Source organism: Salminus brasiliensis, chromosome 2 (genome assembly GCF_030463535.1).
Source record: "Salminus brasiliensis chromosome 2, fSalBra1.hap2, whole genome shotgun sequence".
Classification (NCBI taxonomy): Eukaryota; Metazoa; Chordata; class Actinopteri; order Characiformes; family Bryconidae; genus Salminus; species Salminus brasiliensis.
In genome coordinates, this window is record NC_132879.1 from 23,720,698 (window position 1) to 23,739,772 (window position 19,075).

Genomic DNA, 19,075 nt, shown 5'->3' on the forward strand with positions numbered 1-19,075 from the left:
GTGTAGCTGTACTCTGGTAAAGAGAGGCAGACAGGTAGAGGGGGAGAGAGAGAGAAAGGAGAGAGAGCGAAAACAGCAGGCTGTTTTGTGGTGCCCCGAGGCCAGTGTGGACCCGAGTCTGGTTTGGAGGCCTCTGCCTTTCACTGGGTTTCAGGCACGTCGCATTTCACCCTTTCTGTGGCCTTTCCTGGAGTCAGACCATTAAATTTATATTACTGTGACTTTTCATTTAAAATGCTTTGAAACCCATAACTAATGATTATTTGTATCTACATGAACAATTTGTGTGGATTATTTCTGAAACATCTGTACTACTGGCACATGCAGAAGTACCATCAACTCATTTAAAGCTGAATGACCAGTAGTTTCTGTTATCTGAAGTAAATAGGTAAAGATTGCAAATGAGGCAGGACAACTTTAGCATATTAATTCTTTCTAAAAATGCAGGATTACTTATTGCCTTTCTCAAACACAAGACCACTCAACAGAATGCTCCAACCTATCAGCCTGTAGTTCATCTGGAAAACTCACTGTTGCACCCACCCCCCTTCCGACTACACTTAGTTCCATTTTGACAGTGCCGCTAAAACATGACAAGTACAAATATGCATTAAATATTTTATTAAATGTGGGGAAAAAAAATTAATTCCATAAATTATAAGTGCTTCACCTTTCAGTAACAAGTACAAACAATACAACAATAACATCAACATAAATATGGCTTACAGTGTTTTTTTGTTTTTTTATATGAAAAGTGAATCAAGAGTTAATACATATATGCAGCCTAATATTCCATCGGTATAAACTTCAAAAACAGTAAAGAACTCAGGACTCCTGTCAGTTCTTGAAAACAAGGTATTTTTCTTTTAATACACAGCAATCAGTAAAGTAACAGACTGCACTCTCTGAACAGGTCTTGTGATTTTTTTTTTTGAAATATCCTTCAAACATCTTTTATTTACAAAACAAAACATACCTCATAATTTATAAAACACTAAGGTCTATGTCCAGCTTGGAGAGGAACAGTAAACTATTGTGCATTCCAGGAATTGGCTTCAACGGATCTTTTCATTCTTTCACTGTATATCGACGGCCCCTAATAACTGTTTATTTACATAAGAAATACGTTCATACATTCAAACCACTTTGTAAATGTGACTGTGTTACACTGCCCTTAAGTACCTGCATTGTGCGAGAAGTTTGTTATCACAGTGTGTGATGTTAACATTGCACGTTTAAAAAAAAAAAAAAAAAAAATTAAGCTGCATTCACTATGTAATTATTTTTATTAATGCACCTTCATTAAGGAGAACTAATAAAGTCTAAACAGAAATCAGATGGTTCATGCATGCAGCAGGCATATTTGTAAAACTTGCCTAAACATTCAATAACAGAAATATTTAAAGTAAAGGAAAAAAAAAAAAAAAAAAAAAAAAAAAATTCAAAAACTTCATTCCTATTTTTCTGTATTTGATGTGGAGATGTAGTGCTCAGAGTGAATGTGCTGGTATGAATGGTCATGTTGCAGCCGAGTGCGTAGTGCAGCGTGTGTGCTCTTCTGGCTCACTCCTCCTGTTTGTTGAGGAAGAAGTGAAGTGCGGAGTCCCACTGCTCTCTGGGGAAGCGGTTGGAGAGCTCACAGTAATCCAGCGCAGCACTGCTCCTCTCTGTGGGAGAGAGGAGAAGAGAATCTCTCACACTCTAAACCTGCAGATTTCTTTCAACTGTTGCGTCAATGTTTAAAGAAGTGCTGAGTGAAGCAAGAACAAGTAAAAATGATCTTTTTTATTTGATTACAGTGACGTTTTCCTCGTTTCTAAAATAGCCATTAATTAAAACAGGTTGGAAAAGATTTATTTCAGCACTGAGAACAAGAACAGATAAGAGCAGAAGGATTCCAGCATAGAGAACATCTCAACCAGATCATGACTAATATGCGTTTACACATTATTTAATGTTTTGTTTTGTTTTTTGATAATTGCATAAACCGTGCTGTATAATGGAAGTAAGCTAGGAGGGAAGTGTATAAAAATTGAAGGTGACAGACTCACCTTGCTGTGCTGGCCTGCTATCTGTCTGGTTTTCACTGGAGGCGCAGTCCTATGAATGGGAAAAAGACACATTAATAAAGACAAACATCAAGGTGCACTACTGAAGCAATTCAAGAAGAGCAACTGTTAACTGCATGAACTGATCAGTACTCAAGCCTACCTCTATTATCCTCTAAGGTTTTCGAATTTAGCGACTGGGGGCATTGTTCAATTCTTCAATTCTTAAGCAGCAAAGACAACTAAGTGAACTACAGCCACCCCTTTATGGTTGGAAAATAGCAATGAAAAACAGCTTCATCTCGGTTTTTACTTCAATTAAGGTGGTGTCAAATATCAGCTACAACCTCTATGATTTGAGAGCCCAGTGAACAGAAATGCCACACGTACACCAAAGATGTATTGCGTGTTAACCAAATTAAGCCAAATGTACAGGACGTCGTGGATCTTGCCGTTGTTTGAAGGAAACGACAATCCCCTGTCTTTGTCAGGGTGAGCGCTAATCTCCAAATATATAATGTAGGTAGCGGGCCAGCGTGGGGAAGCTTGTCAGAGGGAAGATGAAGGAGTCTGCCTGTTTACAAGAGGCTCAACCGGTGGCAGGTAAATCCACTCATATCGACAGAGGAAGCCATCCATCTGTGCAGTGGAGGCTGCTTCTTTGGAAAGGGGGCAGAGAGAGAGCGGCAAAAAACAAAAGGCCAAACAGAGACAAAGCCTCAGTTGGGAGAGATAAGAGTCCACTGTTGACATTGTGCAGAAGCAGTGGAAAGGTGTGTGTTTGGGGGCGGGGGTGCTGTTACAGGTCAGAAGACACGCAGCAGGTGAGATGAGGAAACGAGGCCCAGCTGGACAGGCAGTAAACATGGTGAATTCCAATAAATAAAGCCTCGTTTAGGATAGAATAGGAAAGCCTACGATTAACCCCTTAAAAAGCAGGTTGAAAGTGTTCCTACACTTCTATTACCAAAGAATAGCCCCAACGGTTTGTACAGCAGTCCCTACAGTTACCAAATAATATGCCTAATATAATATAATATAAATAATATGTGTGCAAAAAGCCATGGAATGTTAAGGGGTTAAAACTGATTAAGGAGAGCTATATATGCACTGCATGCAAATATAGGCACATGTGAAAGGCTACACCTACAATTGATTTCTTTGACCGACTATTACTGAACTAATCATTTAACATGCATGCCTTCTTCAGGGCCCCATTTTCCTCAAGTGCACCACACAGACTTACTGAGACATACTGCAATCAGTTACAGAACACTACAGAAGTAAACAACGCATCCACAATAACAATTCACATCGTTGTTACATAATTGCCATCATCAGGTTTCCAGAACAAATGTTGCAACATGTTAGAACAAACTGCAAATGGTTCCTTAAACAAATGTCATAGAAGAGCCACCTTTAAGACAAAGAGCTGTGAACAATTCTGCATTATATAAGATATTGGTAAACTGATCTCTATTATAACAATGTTCTTTATGGAACCAAAGTGTTACTTTTATGGAATTACTCAAAGCACTTTAATGATTTATTACACATTTTACCCCATTTTCTACCCCCTTTGGAAGGCAAATTACCCAATCCCTGTTAATGTGAACTCCCCTATCAGCAATGCCCCCAACACTAGGAGGGTAAAGACTAGCACACGTCTTTACGACACATTTGAAGCCAGCCACTGGCTCTTCTCAAACTATTGCAGATGCAGCATTGCTAAGCAGCAATGCTGCTCCTCAGCTCTGATGCGACAGCTAACAGACGTCTGTTCTGACCTGCATCACACAGAGAGGGCCATTAATCCACCCGTAAGAGAGCAAGGCCAATTGTGCTCTCTTTGACTCCAGCTGCTGATGGCAAGTAGCATGACCAGGGACGAATCCCTGGGATCATAGTGGCAGCGCTCATTAGGAATTTATTTATTTTTAAGTGTACATTTTCATTTACAGCATTTGCCTGGCATTCTTATGCAGAGTGACCTATTGGATTATGCTACACAAGCATGAAAATGTGCTGTTAGAAGTCTCTTATAAGAACTCTTATTAGTGCAAAGCGGCAAGCCTGCCTGGCCAGAGAATACACCCTAGTCAGCCACAAGGAATGGAGATGTTACCCACTACGCTACAATAACCTCACAGTGTAGATGCAAGTAGGATCAGAGTATCACAAGTTTGTTACAACGATGGACTGCACACAGAGTACATATGGGTGCATGTGTAGAAGAGAGTGTAAAAGCCAGTGTGGGACAGTGGCTGGGCTTTCTAGGTGAGTTTTAGAGCTTGGGGCTATACCTGTACCTGTATGAAGGTGGCCAGGAGCACACAGCTCATCTCCTGCTGCAGGATGACCTTGTTCTGCTGGTTGTTGTAGCAGGCGCTGATGAGTGAGGGGAAGAGCACTTTGATGAGGCGTGGGTGACTGAAGTACTGGAAGGGCAGCTGACACAGTTTCTGCAGCACGCTGGGCTGCCGGCCAGACTGCACGATCACCTGGAACACACAGGGAGAAAGCATGCATACGTACATGCACACGCACACACACACACAGGCACACATACACATTCACATCAAGCAAACGTCACATCCAGCAGTAAATCAGAGTCCCCGCCTGCGCTCCTCCCACACATAAATCTGCCACTAAAACAACACACAAACAGCCATTAAGAGGAGAAATAGAGGGCATAGCCTCCCAGTACACAATTACACACCATAAACCTAGACAAGGATGCCTCAGCACCTCCTGCTGTGGCATGGGTGCACACAGAGCGCACTTATTGGCTCTGCTGAGAGCGGACGCTCAGATATCAAGCTTGCTCTACCTCAGTGGTTCCCAGTTCTTGTCCTGGAGTACCCGTGCCTTGCTTAAGTTTGGTGTTTCCTGCTCTCACTCCAAAGCATCAATTTAGAAAGGGCTTGTTCATTAGCTAATTAGTTGAACCAGGTGTATCAGAGCAGCAAAAGCAAAAAAAACAAAACAAAAAAAAAAACAGGAAACCACTTGACTGAAAAAAAGTTACATGCCGTTGATTGTAACTCATTCTTGTGGCATACAAAAAGCCCCAAGCTATCACCATGCCCCTGAAGTTCATACAGAGGTAACATCACAGGCCATCCTGAGATGTGTGTGGCTAGGAATCAAAGGGGGGCGAGCAGCGTGAAAAAAGAAGGAGGGAGAGGAAAAAAAAAAGAAAAAAAAAGGGAGACCGGGGCAAAGGTGGGGGCTGGGTGGGCAGACCCCCCTCCATGGTCTCACACACACACATACAGAGTTCCTTCCACTTTAAGAAATGAAGCAATACCATTAATGGAGCTTCTCACCACCAGCGTCCCACTCCCTCCCCTCTGCATGGCCGTCAATCATACCATCACATACCATCCGGTCCCTCCAGCATTAAAACCAAATCACTCCCAGGCAGGTTTGATTAAAGGAGGAGAGGCTCTGGCTGCAAGAGGCCTTCAGCCCAGGCCTGAGAACCAGGGAAGGCCTTTAGCTCTCCATGATCGGAGCAGGGAGCTGGGAGGTCACCACCATAAATTCCAACAGGTGAGATGGAGAAAAAGAGAAAGAGGGGGAGCAGAAGGGGGGCATAAGAGAAAGAGAGAGAGGGAGAGAGAGAGAGAAAACCAACTGCTACCCATACACACACACCCTTCCACTGTGCAGCTCAACCCTAAATGGAAACCAGAAGGGCGGGGTTAAGTTCCCAGAAACCCTGGGTGACATAAATTACCAAAGATTTACAAGATTTGTAAAAATACTCTTAACAATACTCTTTCCAATGCATTCTGTCCTTTAATAATGCACTTTAAAGGGTTTAAGAGCATGATAAACAAAGTGATAACTCACTTCTTTTATCATTCCAAGGTGAAGGCCCCTCACGGCCGAGTCCTACAGCAGCGTTCAAAGGGCTCTCGGGGCAACGTCGTTCTGTATTAGGGACAGTTTAAAGATGCTTTACTGAGTGGCTCAAACAAACCACCACCGAGCCCCTTTAATGGAACGAAAAGCTCAAAACAGCTGACTGCCGCCTCGTTTCAGACATGCAAGCCCACCGGTATGCACTGACCAAACAGTAAGATCCAGTGGCTTCTCTCCGACTTAAAATTAATGATCGTTTCCCCCAGGAATGCAGAAAAAAAAGTGGATTTCCTGCGCCACCATAGCAGTGCAACTGAATGAAGCAATAGTTCAAAAGATCTGGTTGTTTTCAGTGGAAGAGCTGTGCAGTGTCAGGGTGGAGGGCATGGCTGAGAAGTTTTTTTTTTTTTTTTTATATAAGCCTGGGGAGTACTGAGCTAATCTCTCCCATCACTCCTGGGCTAAAAGAGGGAGCTGTATAGACGCTTGGCCTATTCCTCATCCGTTAGCAGACTGTTACAAATTACAATGCTTCAAAAGTACTGGACACCCATTTACCTTACTAGACCCTGGCACTCGCCTTCCATAAACAGAGGCATTCACAACTTCAGAGAGGGTGTTGGGTAAGCGTAAGGAGTATGTGTGTATGTGTGCGCTTGTGTGCGTGTTGGATGGTGGGGGCTGGAGCTCTGCGGACATTCCACCCACAAATCAAGCGGCCATCTCATAATCCCCCAGCACGCAGTGCTCCATCTTCACTCACCTAAACAAATTGTACCCCCCCTCGAGTGTCCGCGGCAGGGAGACAGAGAGCATGGAGAGAGCAGAGGTTAGGTCCAGTCTCGGACGCCCCGTAAACTCTCCTGGTCTCCGCATGGGCTGGAGTAAATTGCCCTGCTCTTAGCCAAGCCTCAGTCAAGTTCCACTAGCAGCAGCCAGGTATCTTTTCAGGCGCCGGCACCATAAAAGCACCGGTGGGCGTTTGAACTCGGACGTCCCCCTTCTCCTTAAGCACAGATGGCCATAAAGACACACAGAGGCAGGGCCTGTCCTGAGTTTTCTTAAGTACAGAGTGCTGGTGTTTTCAAACAGGGCCCACACTTTTATGGCCAGTCTATTACATAATTCCCAGCCTGTCCACTGAAAACAAAGGGAGTGTAAAGTTAACGCTCCGAAACGCAAACACAAACTCCGAATGGCCCAAGGTGAGGAGGAAGGAGACCCGAGTTGGTCGGGTTTGTTCTTTGATGGATTGTTGATAAGACTAAAGAGAAGAGCTTACATGCTACAATACACAGATGCTGAACTGCTTATGATGGTCTCACGTGTGAGAAACGACTATAGACATGTTTATGGACTACAGTACAGATGTTTAGGGAAGGTGTAATAAGGTAAAGGGAAGATGCTGCAACAGACAGTCCAATTCAACGCAAGCAAAATGCAAAGAAGGTAGGGGGTGCAGACAACCCACTGATAAGAGCAGAGGGTAAACGACTTGTGAGGACGCTGAAGGGGCACTCGAGACAGGAAGCTACAGCTGACGAGACCTACGTCAACAACGGCTACCACCCACAGGCACAATCCACAAAAACAACGTTACAAAACCTCAGTCTGTCCAGACAGTCCGACGACTCCCTATACAAACGCATAAATTTTGCGGAAGTAAAAAAGGCACAATGAAAGGAGACCTGTTTGTTAGCATTGCTTAAAATGGGAAGAGCAGTTCTCTTACCAAAACAGCATTAAAGGCTGTGTTTGTTTGAAAAACGGCAAAATGATCTGTGATTTATTGCAGGTGCCTGTCTGAATCAAGAGTCATCTTCGATCCTTTGAAAGATAATCTCTTCTGGAGATCTTCCCCAGGAGCCCATCTGACCTGGACTGCACTCAAACACAGCATTAGACCTAAATAGGGCCCTAAATTCTGAAAGATTTATGGGTAAACAAACAAAAAACGAAAGAAGAACCCTGAAAAGAAGAAAGCCAACACATAATACTGGAGCGTGTTAAGCCTCAGTTTACCGCTGATAGACTGTGTAAATCATTTCATGGTGCTTGGCAGAGGCTTCATCCTCTGTGCTGCCACTCAGGTCTGCCTGGCTGAACCTCCATGCCTGTATTTTCTAATGTGCGAGGAGAGACACTAACTGCTTTACCCAGCTATGGACTGCTGCCGTCCAGTGTGGACCCGCTACGTCACCCAGGCGCGGGGTTGCGTTATCTCTGCAGTAATGGACTGTTGAAGGCAGCGTTCAACATCAGTTTAACTGTGGATTACTGGGCCAGGTCTGAGGCTGGGGTTCCAGAGCTGGAGATACCCTTGTGTTAGGCATGGGATGAGAATACAAGAGAAGCAGAGATAGAGCTAAAGGCAGGAAAGAGAGAGGGAGTGAGAGGGTAGATAAGGGGAGATGAGTGTGGTGGACTGTTTCAGTCTGGATCTTTGGAGGTGCTGTGTTGAAAAGTGGCTGTCTGTGTGAAAGACCTTGTTGGCCTACACCTTGTAATCCTTCAGTAATGGGAGAAGCACTATGTGTACAGTACATGGATGCTGTCAAACTGAAGCAGATATCTGGTGGTTTTGCCTTGCCTGCATATAACAGAGTTATCTGGCTGCTTTCCAGGTCTGAAAAAAAAAAAGGAAATAGTTTTGGGAAGACCCTCGTATTGAGTTTTTGCCTTTTTTTTTTTGGGAAACGCTCACAAGAATGCACATGTATACATAAATATCCTGCTGGCTGACAGAGATAGTTATGGTTGCCTTGGTTTCAAAAATGATATTTATAATAGCTGCTGTGTGACTCAAAAATGAATGTCAAGTGTCATATAAACACTGTAATAAAAATACTATCACTGACATATATTACAGAAAAGTTGGCCTTTACTGCGGAGCTAGAAACTACAATCAGGACATGAGAAATGTTTTAAAGGTTTCCGAAAGGCAGGCTCTCACATACTGTCTTTCATAGCACAGAGAGTATCAAGTACAAGTCATCATTCCCCCCCCTCCCTATCCCCGAGTACAAACACACTTCACAGCCACCAACACAGAGCATATGTCACTGGACCAATAGCTGCGCGTTTGAACAAGATGAGTAATGCACAGGCGCTCCAATCCGGCTGAGTATACAGCAACAGTGCAGAGCAGTTCTTCAAAGCCTGTGCTGCTTTTATGAGCTGTATTATTTCTCAGACACACATATAAACACAGGCTGGTGAGCCGGCACTGAATCACCAGAGTGTGTCAGGAGGCAGGGCCGGGGTCAGGGCTGCCTTTGTGTTCTACCTGTGCTTACGTTATCCTGAGAAAGGCAAAGCCTTTTCAAAAACAACAAAATGATCCAATCACATAGCCAACAATAAAATTTCAGTGAAATTTGAAAAAGCAAAAATATTAGGAAAATTAAAAACACTCCTACTACTTCTTTACAGTGGTTCACCTGGCAGTACCGGTGCTGTCTGTAATAATAGAAACTGAAGCTCAGCCAAACGGTGGCATAAAAAAAAAACCAAAAAAAAAAACAAAAAAAGAAACCCACACACAGCTTGCGTCCTGGAAAGAAGTCACAAGTTTAAAGACTAGGCGGCGGAGCAGTTTTCAAATTAGCAAAGTGGGTCGGGGATAAATGAATATGCAAAAGGTGTAATTCCCAGCCTGGTCGTAGCGTTACCTTCCCCCTGTGCGAGCACAAAACCCAATCATCTGTCACTCCCCCCTAATTCAATCATCAGCCCTCATTCAATTATCCAATATAATATGCAAATCAGCCCAACAATGGCCAACAAATGCTAATTACGTACATCAAAATAATTAAATTGGATTGGAGCTGCAGAGGAGAACTGAACTGCCATAAAAACAGAGGCCGTTTCTTTAATTAACAGCAAAAATGTTTTAAATTAGAATCTGTAATAAGCCTATAAATTGTTGGGACTACGATCCTCCCCTGAGGATATTACAGCCGTCGCAGCGGTGGATCCTCAGGAGACTTGCATGCCTTGCTGTGTGAGGTGCTGTCACCGGTCATGTAGCTGCCAGGGTGCAGGGAAGTGGAACATGGTGGAGTATGTGCGCTTCATGCCATGCTGCTCTGTGATCCGCGTCTGGAGGTTCAGCATCCTGCTAATGCCCAAACAACGAGCAGGCCAACTGCTATGCTCGGGAAAACAAAGCTTGTCCCTGCAGCCGGGCAGAACGCAGTGCAGAGGTGCCACAGCCGCTGCATTATTCAACACCCTCCTTTTGTTGCTTTTGTTTGGGTTGTTTGTAAGGAGAAAAGTACACCGGGCTCATGATCTAATAAACAGCTTTAAAAAAAGCTTTGCAGTACACTCAGCACACACACACCCACTCAAATAAAGATTCTGAAATTGTTTAAATCAAATGCAACTGCAGTAAAAAGTGACAGAATATCAAAGCAATACTTGTCCCTATTCAAACTTGGCTGAATATCAGCTATATGATGCACACATAATGCATATAATTAATATACCATATTTCTATGCATGTCTGCGGTCATGGCAGGCCGGCTCATTCTAAAGAATGAACTAAAAAAAAAAAAAAAAACGCAAGCAATTTGAGTAACTTCAATTATTATATCTACACACAAGGGAGAAAGCTCACCTGGTTGTCAGGATGGTTGACCGTGAAGTAGCCCACACAGATGATAACTTCATGCAACAAATCCTCTGAGCTGTTCTGAGAGCAGTACCAAAGCAGGGAGCTTACGATGTGCCTGAAAGCCAGAGATAACCCCTCTGCTCCAAGAACAGCCTGCAGTAAAACAAAGAAAAAGGATAAAAAAAAATAAATAAATAAAAGTTGTGTTAGATATTATTAATAGAAAATATACAATAAACTTATACCACATACCCAATAATAATCAGCCTTTTAAACAATAATATAAATGTGTAATATACAATTTGAAAAGGCAATATTATTATTAATGACTTCTCAGGTCACACCACACAGTTTTTTGTTTTTTTTACTTTTTGACCCAATTTGAATACACTGTTCTTTATATTGTGTCAGAATTTCATGATAAATGGACCAACAGAAATGCTCCAAAATGTAAACAATTTTAAAACAGACTTCCATTGAGAGTTAAGGTTGCCATTTTGGAGATACATGGTTGGTATCTGACAACAATGACAACCAACTAACTATATAAATCAATAACCAAACACTCACCACATCGAAGTAGTGAAGTACATTAGGGTCATGGGCACTCTGGCAATTTCAAACTGAAAGTCCTACTTGTAGCTGACTCTAACCGGACTACTTCACACTGTTTACATTACCACAATAACTGTAAACCACACAGCACATTTAAAAGCACAACGAAACAAGAGACAAAGGCTCTCTTTATAACTAGCCTGTAAGAGTGGATGAAGAAAAAGATGGGGTTGTTGTAGTGGACTCCTCAGCTCAGGAGAGGGGTCCCACCACAGAACCCCCAGTCTCCCTACAGAGGAGATGCTATCAGCCAACCCACAGACAGTATTTATTAAACATGTCAGTATGACTGAGCGCCTCAGGGTCACCACTGAGACTACTGACATTAGCTGTGGGGAAGGCCTGAGTAAACTGCCACAAACAACAATACCTGAAAAGCTATTTGATGCAAGTGCAACAGCACCAGCACAGCATATATGGATAAGCTCTATGGCCAAACACTGCCACATCAGTGTAACTTAGAAACCTAGTACTACCTAAGACACTTCACCCACAAAAGTACACTGACTGTGTCATATGTACTATATGCCGAGATGGCAACAACTATTAAAATTTGGTTAACTGGGTTACAGTGGGGTCCATAAGTATCTGGGCAGTCACAAATGTTATTTTGCCTCTGTACACCACCACAAGGGATCTGACCTGAAGCAGTCATGGCGTGAGTGGGGTGTAGAACTTCAGCTTTAAGTCCAGTGGTTTAACAAAAAATGTTAATATTATAATTGTTTAGAAAGTGCAGCCATTTTTCTATAGCCCCTTATTTTCCTAGGCTCAATAGCAATTGGGCAATTAACTTGGAGGTAGTTTCATGACCAGGTGCAGCCTCATTATTGTATGATAAATCAGAAGATAATAGTCTGGAGTTGACTTCAGTGTTGAATTTGGATTTCATAGCTGTTCATCATCAACATGCAGTGCAAAGAGGTGACAATGCAAGCGAATGAGGCAATCATCAGGCTGAAAAATCAAATCAGAGACATATCAGAAACTTTAGAAGTGGCCAAATAAATATATGTACAAAACCTGGTCATTTTTGCAAAAGAAAGAATGAGAAAGAACTCAGTAACACGTTACCGGATAAAACTACAGTACTGACGTGATCGCAGAATTATTAACTTTGTAAAGAAAAAAAAAACCTTCACAATATCTGTTCAAGTGGAAATCACTCGAGGTAGGTGTTGTGAAAAAGAAGGGTTTATGATCCGAAGCAATAACACGTCATTTGTCAAACATGGTGGAGGTATTATTGTGGCATGGGCATGTTTGGCTGCCATTGGAACTGATGATGTGACTGTTAATAAAAGTATCAGGATGAAATCTGAAATGTATAGAACTATTTTATTTAGTCAAATGTTGCAGATCTGATATGCTGGCACTTCACAGTACAAATGGATGAGGACCCAAAAATGATGGGAAGGCAACCCAGCTTCCAAAGACAAAGAAATAGGGATGTTCTTTAATGGCAGAGTCAGTCACCAGACCTCAACCCAATTGGCCATGCATCTATCTGGAGTTTTCCATTTAGTACTTTATGCTGTTTGTATTTGTATTTTATTTATATCAAGCACTTTGAAGTGTGTATAAAAAGTGCTAATAAAATAAACTGTCCATGCTTCTCCTAAACATGGCATGGCCTTCTTAAGAAGATACCACATACCTATAGCAGATGATTAGAACGCTCAATGTTCAGAATTACATTGGTATTTTCTTCAGTTCATCTCCTCTCCATTCTATATGTATTAATCGGTATGTGGTGGCTTGCTATTCTGAGCAAAATGAAAGCAAGCACCATCAGGAACATGCATAAATCAATACGTAATAATTACATCCAGCTGTTCTTCATCCTGGCAGATCAGCATTTCTGCTACAGTAACATTGCTGCTGAGCAGTTGAGCTGATCTGGCTGATAACGTTCAGCTCGATCACACACCCAGCTGGAGCGAATCAGCTGAACAGCGCTACCTGGGCAAGACTTTACCTGAGGCTTTGAGCTCATAAACATTACCCTAGTCTCTAGAGCACAAGGCTCACACACTGGCCTTAGCCCAGCATTGCGGTTTCTCTTACAGTGGTTAAAGAGGCCGATCCAAGAACAGCACTAAAGGGGATGCCTGGCCCAGGACATGGAGAGAGGAGCGTCTTCTGTGTCAGAGAGGGGACAGAGCTCAGCTATTCTGATGAATCTATTAGCCAACTCTCTGTGCTAATGTGAACCACAAGGTGATTACAAGTATGGGCCCAAAATACAGGCTTATTTAAAGAGTTCATAAAACTTTGGCAGCATGTCACTGCGGTTTCCAGCTGTTTCAAATAGAAAGAGAACAACAGAAAAAGCACGGCCACACACACAAACGCACACTTATGCACACACACGCACTCCCACACTGGTCTCAAGTAATTACTAAAATACATGAACATAATTCATGTGGTTCCCGCATTTCCTGCCTTACGCCTTTGTGTTTACAAGATTTAACATCACGAAGCCGTCCTTTTCTCTTCATCAAGTCGGCTAACGTATGACTGACCGGACAGCCTGCGCTTAACGCCACTTTCCATCCGCATTGCTGACCCCAACCCTTCAACACAACTGGCTGGAGGTCAGGGGTCGAGCGTGTTTATGTCCACTGGGTCAACTTTGTTCTAGGAAGAAATACTGATCTCTTCATAGCGACTCTAAGGGTGTGTGGAGAGCACACTGGCTGGATCATTAGTCCTGTGGGTTACTTCTCTCCGGCCTTAATTTGCATGCTGGTTGATGTCAGAGCACAGGTATACGGGTGAGTCCGTTAATGAGTCCCCAAGAGCTACGGCATTGGCCTGACCTTTTTATTTCCTTGGCCGTTTGGAATGTCTGTTTGAGGGATGGGCCCAACATAACATTTCTGCAGCTAGCTGAAGGGCAATTCAGTGGGCTTTCCTTGCTTAAGAAAAACAAGCTACGCGACATAACTTCAGCCAGACGGAGTGGCTGCAGTGAGCCCGACTGCCCTGCCAGGACAGACGGCATGCTATACACTCAGTTATGCCACAAAGCGGCATTTTTCAGTGTTGCCGAGGGTTGAAGGCATGAGATGCCCCAGGCTGTCCAGAGGGCCTTAACAAGCCCATCTGAGACTGGGCACGTCTCCTGGGATGAAAAAAAAAAAAAAGGCAAAACAAACAGAATTTGTAAACTTACAAGCGTAGTGGTTTGGCCTAGTGTTGTGTTAACTGTTCTAACTCCTGACCACTCAAGTGGACCTTGGGCTAGAGAAAGCATCATCATAACTGCAGTGGTTGAACTTTCATACTGATCCCATAACAGCATCAATCATTGTTATTGTTCAAGCATTCCAGTAAAAAATGCCCACTTAAAAAAAAACAAAAGGACATGAACACACTGGGACGCAAAAGGTTAGATGGATTAGCCTGCAAGCGTATCCTCAGCATGCATCCTAGCTGCATAAGGTCATTTCACCACTAAACCCTACACAACAACCTCCTTCGCAAAGCATTAGCCTGCAGAGCAAATAAGAGTGTGTACCTGGAAGGCAGCGAGGTCAAGCAGAGCGAAGCTGTTGAGGAAGCGGAGGCCCTGCAGGGCTACCTGAACCACAGCAGGGCTGTAGGGCTCCTGCGGCGATGCAGGGCCGACCGACTGGGGCTCGGGCAGGGCACTGTGGAGCAGGATACAGTACAGCATGTGCAGGACACCGACCAGGTCTGTGCTCTGGAGCAGCGACGTCAGTCCAGTGGGGTCCTGACGCTTGTTGTCAAAGATACTGGGGGAACTAGGAAAGACACATTAAAAAATACATTAAAACACAAAGGCAGTCTAGGTAAAGAGAACGGACACAGACATTCATTAAAGTATGCCCTCATGTAAGGGTGAGCAATAGGATGTTATTGTAATCATGATACGTTATGTCATGGTAAGGTTTTGCAAACAGATCATGGATACGGTCTGTATATAAATAAAAGGTTTCAGAAGGTCTCATTCTATTGTTCAGAGATCATGTGACGTCTGTCCATAATACCACATTTGGTTCATGTTTGACTGGACATAAGGATGCACAGCATGTAAAAAAAATTGCATTTTAAAACATGGCTCTACTGCACTGTGTTTTTCACCAAATGAGCATATCTTGCACTATTGCTGATCTCCACTCTTTTCTGTGTTATAAATTAAAGAAATAAAAATATAAAATAAAATCTCATTCAGCAGTTTCTGAACATCTGGCTCATGGCTGACGTATTATGAATTAGATAGTATTATGAAGAGAGATATTGCTACTTCTTCAGCTAAGATGTTCTTCATTGTATCAGAACTTCTAGGCAAGCAAAACCAACTCCCTCTTGTTTATGCATCACTCCATCTGAATCAGCGGCCTTTCAAACAATGTCAGGAACAAGAGGCGGCTCTTCTACGAGCCGGACCTGAGTGGTGAGAGGTAGGGGGTGGGTGGGTGGTTGATTTCAAAGCCTCAGAACCTAAGGAGGTGTCTGTTGCTTTTTTAACCGCAGAGAGCAAAGACCCAGGAAGCAGGCAGTGAGAGAAGTCTGGTCCCGGCGGCTTCTAGACTTACTTGCTAGACCAGGCCCTGTCCACTTGGATATAAATAACAGAGGTAGACCCTGTCTTCAGAGCCTGCCTGGGGCAGGGGAGTCTTAGCTGGTTACAGTTAGCCATACAGGAGCCAGCGCTTAACACCAGGGTAGTGCAAGGGTGGGTTCATAAGATTTCACCAGAAAAATAATGTCAAAAATGTTGATTCAAAGAAAGGTTCAAGATTCAACAGCCTGACAACAGCTAAACATGATGACCTGATTTCCGAAAGGTCTAATATTGGTCAGCACTAATACGTCCTTTCAATCTTTCAATTCTTGCCAAAGGATTTTGACCAATTACTTCATACAACGTCCAGGACCAACAGTATACCCCTGTGCTAAACAGCCAGAGAGGTGTTCTTTTCATTAAATTCTGAACCATTTTCTTCAAACATACCTTTTGTTCACTGCGGCCAAAAAGTGGATTTTAACCTCATCAGTTAACTGGTTTCGAAATTCACTGGTTTAGATGTCCCTTTGTCATACATTTATGAACCAAGGAAAAAGCTACCTTATGAAGATTAGCTATATTCTTATAGTGGTTTTCTGCTTTGGAGAGATCAATTATTTGCTCAGAGGAGACCATAAGGCCCAAAACCAGTTAAAGTTAAAAGGCTTTAAAATTTGAATCATCTGCACTTTCCTGACTGTAACTGAACAAGCCATGGCTCCAACAAGCTAATTGAGGTCAGAGTTTGGATGGTGCTTATATTATTTTTCCCCTTTAAAATTGTACATCACAAAAATAATAGTCCAATCTTACTGTCCATCCTTAACTTTATGTATTTTGGAGATCAGTAAATCCTCTACTCACTTAAAGAAATTCCGATCAGGGGTGCCCTAGTATATATAAATGTTTAATCTGACAAAGCAAAGCAGATTCGAGAAGGCCCCAGGCAAGGCAGGCCTCTTTGCAATGTGCCCTCCATTCCAAAGCACCACCACGTTCCTGCACCCCACCACAGCGGCTCAACAGAAGCTGAAGTGAAGGAACTCTTGGAACTCTGAAGGCATTCTGACAGCCAATGGCACCGCTTCCACAAACTACCGTCTTGGGCCCTTTTGTGCTCCAGCACATTTAATTAAGGCCCATCTTATGGGATTTAAGACAGCGTGTTTGTGCATTAGCCTGGACAACACCAGGCGGATTAGCAGGCTTGGTAACTCCATACTGCAGCCACAAATTATACAAGCATGGGTTAAGTTGTCTTTTCGCGCTGATCTGAGACCAGTTTTGCCATGTCACTACTGACGGTGAGGTTAGTATGTGGGTAGGCAGAGTTTTTCCAAAGGTCAGCATGACGGATCTGGAGGGTAAAGCAACCTGAAGTTGGGTTCCTGCTGCTGCCTTACTAAACCAAGAGGAAAATGTGTGTCAGACTCGATGGGGAGAACACTGCGAAAGACGTCGGTGCGCATGAAAGATATTCCCTTGGGTTAAAGTCTGCAGTTAAGGTCGAGAGTTAAACTGATCCGTGATCGGTTCTTCAAAATTAAAACCCTAACTTTAACTAGCACAACGGCAATCCTAAGGCTGTTCTCAAATCAGCTTGGCTCGCGCAGACACACATGATTAGTGCCTGTGTGAGGGAACAAAGGCTTGGTTCTCTCCCCTGTGACTGTGCATGACAGGTTCCACGTCTCCTGACTAGGAAACAGAAACCAGTGCCAGCAAGGAATGAAAGTGAAGGGCCTGACACTGGCAATATGAGCTCACACACCACCCCCAAATCAGCCAGGCAGATTAATCTGTGCTTACATCTAGACCTGCGCTAATGCAGCTATCGCTTTCTCTCTGATCAACTGTAAAATAACAAAGATTTAAATACTAAACAAAACAAGCAGACAATAAGGTGAATGTATAAAGTTACCGGATGCAGGAAGAAATGCTAGAAGAAACACTTCCTAAATAAACATAATGCTCCAACTATTAACCAAACTACTTTTCTCTCAAGTCATTAATTGAGCCATTAGCATTGAACAGTTAAATCGAGATTTATTACAGCTCAAAAACTCAATTCAGCAAAATCTTACACAACAGAGATCATTTAGAATCCATCAACAAGCACAATTCACCTCTTGACAGGTAATTATTAGGATAGCATATCACCACAAGCTGTGATTTAGAGCTAAAGAATAGGGGCTTGCCTGCCCTCTGGATGCTACCCTACTGTGCATGCTGTTACTTGAAGTCAACCAAGCGTGGAGTGTGGAAATTAGCAACTCTGTAACTACATGAAGCCCCCCCCCCCCCCACTGTCAAGCAAATCCCAAGGGAGGGCAACTGGCAGAGAGCAGGAACACTCTGAAACGTCCACTATCCCACTCAACGTGGAGAAAGTTCCTGGGCATCCACGCGGTGAATGATGGTCAAACGGTGATCTAGAAGCCTGCTGATTATAACACCGTGCTGCAGAGAGTGGAGCTATTAAAAGTGGAGAGCTATTGGTGCTGGGGTTTCTCACAGATATTTAGTGACATGGAGTCGGGGAGAAGGAGAGAATGGTGTTAAGCAGCTGGGCAGTGTTACAGCACGCAGCAGCTGGACGAGCACAGCACTGGGCATGGCAACACGGGCGGGAGTGGCCAGTGTGTCGGACTGAGCTGACACGACGTCAATAAACACACAGAGACACGAAGAAAGGAGGTTGTAAAGAAGGCATTACAGACTTTCTGAGGCATAATTGACCGAACAGAGCTGAGTCACCATACCAGTGGTTCAGATCACGGACTAAAATGTTATTGCGACTGCATGGCGAGTCTCTGTCAACGAACACACACACACACACCCGTGTGTGGGTGGGCTGGAAGCAGGAGTTTACAGTGAACGGGACAGAGATGTGGGGCCGCTAGTGATTGATGAGGCTGTGGTATCTGTCTGTGCTACAGTACATCAGTGTGTGTGTATGTGTGAGAGAGAGAGAGAGAGAGAGAGAGAAAAAGCAAACGTGTGAGTGAGAGCTAGACAGGGAGAAACATACAGAATGAGAGGGAGGAAGAGAGAAAGAATGAAAGAGGGGTAATTAAAAAGAAAAAGAAAATTACAAAAAAGGGGGCGAGAGCAGGACGGTGCTTACCGGCTGGTCACAGCAAAGCACAGTTTGCACATGGCGTGGAGGAGAGCAGTGGCCTGCTCCAGGAAGGCAGACATCTTGGGACTCTCATCGATTGGGCCTTGCACCGACAGGAAGCAGCCGTACAGCTTGTCAATCAAGCCCATGTTCACCACATAGCTGAGGAGCATGAAAATCAGAGGTCAACATAAGTAAACACACTAAAGCAAAGACCACAAACAGTACATGGTCAAATACTGTATGTTACACAACAATTTACAGCT

The 19,075-nt window shown here is 43.5% G+C and overlaps 1 protein-coding gene across 8 annotated transcripts in view; it reads right to left on the reverse strand.

Moving 5' to 3' along the window:
* Nucleotides 1–606: 606 nt before the first annotated feature.
* Nucleotides 607–19,075, reverse strand: part of scaper (S-phase cyclin A-associated protein in the ER) — a 95,352-nt gene continuing 76,883 nt past the window's right edge. For all 8 annotated transcript variants that reach the window (XM_072671041.1, XM_072671030.1, XM_072670995.1 and 5 more), the window contains 6 exons: nucleotides 18,816–18,971; nucleotides 14,675–14,921; nucleotides 10,540–10,689; nucleotides 4,358–4,549; nucleotides 2,052–2,100; nucleotides 607–1,667 (listed from right to left, as the gene is read on the reverse strand). In XM_072671041.1, coding sequence (XP_072527142.1) covers nucleotides 1,564–1,667; nucleotides 2,052–2,100; nucleotides 4,358–4,549; nucleotides 10,540–10,689; nucleotides 14,675–14,921; nucleotides 18,816–18,971 — 898 coding nt within the window. In that variant the 3' untranslated portion in view covers nucleotides 607–1,563. The remainder of the gene's footprint in view (nucleotides 1,668–2,051; nucleotides 2,101–4,357; nucleotides 4,550–10,539; nucleotides 10,690–14,674; nucleotides 14,922–18,815; nucleotides 18,972–19,075) is intronic.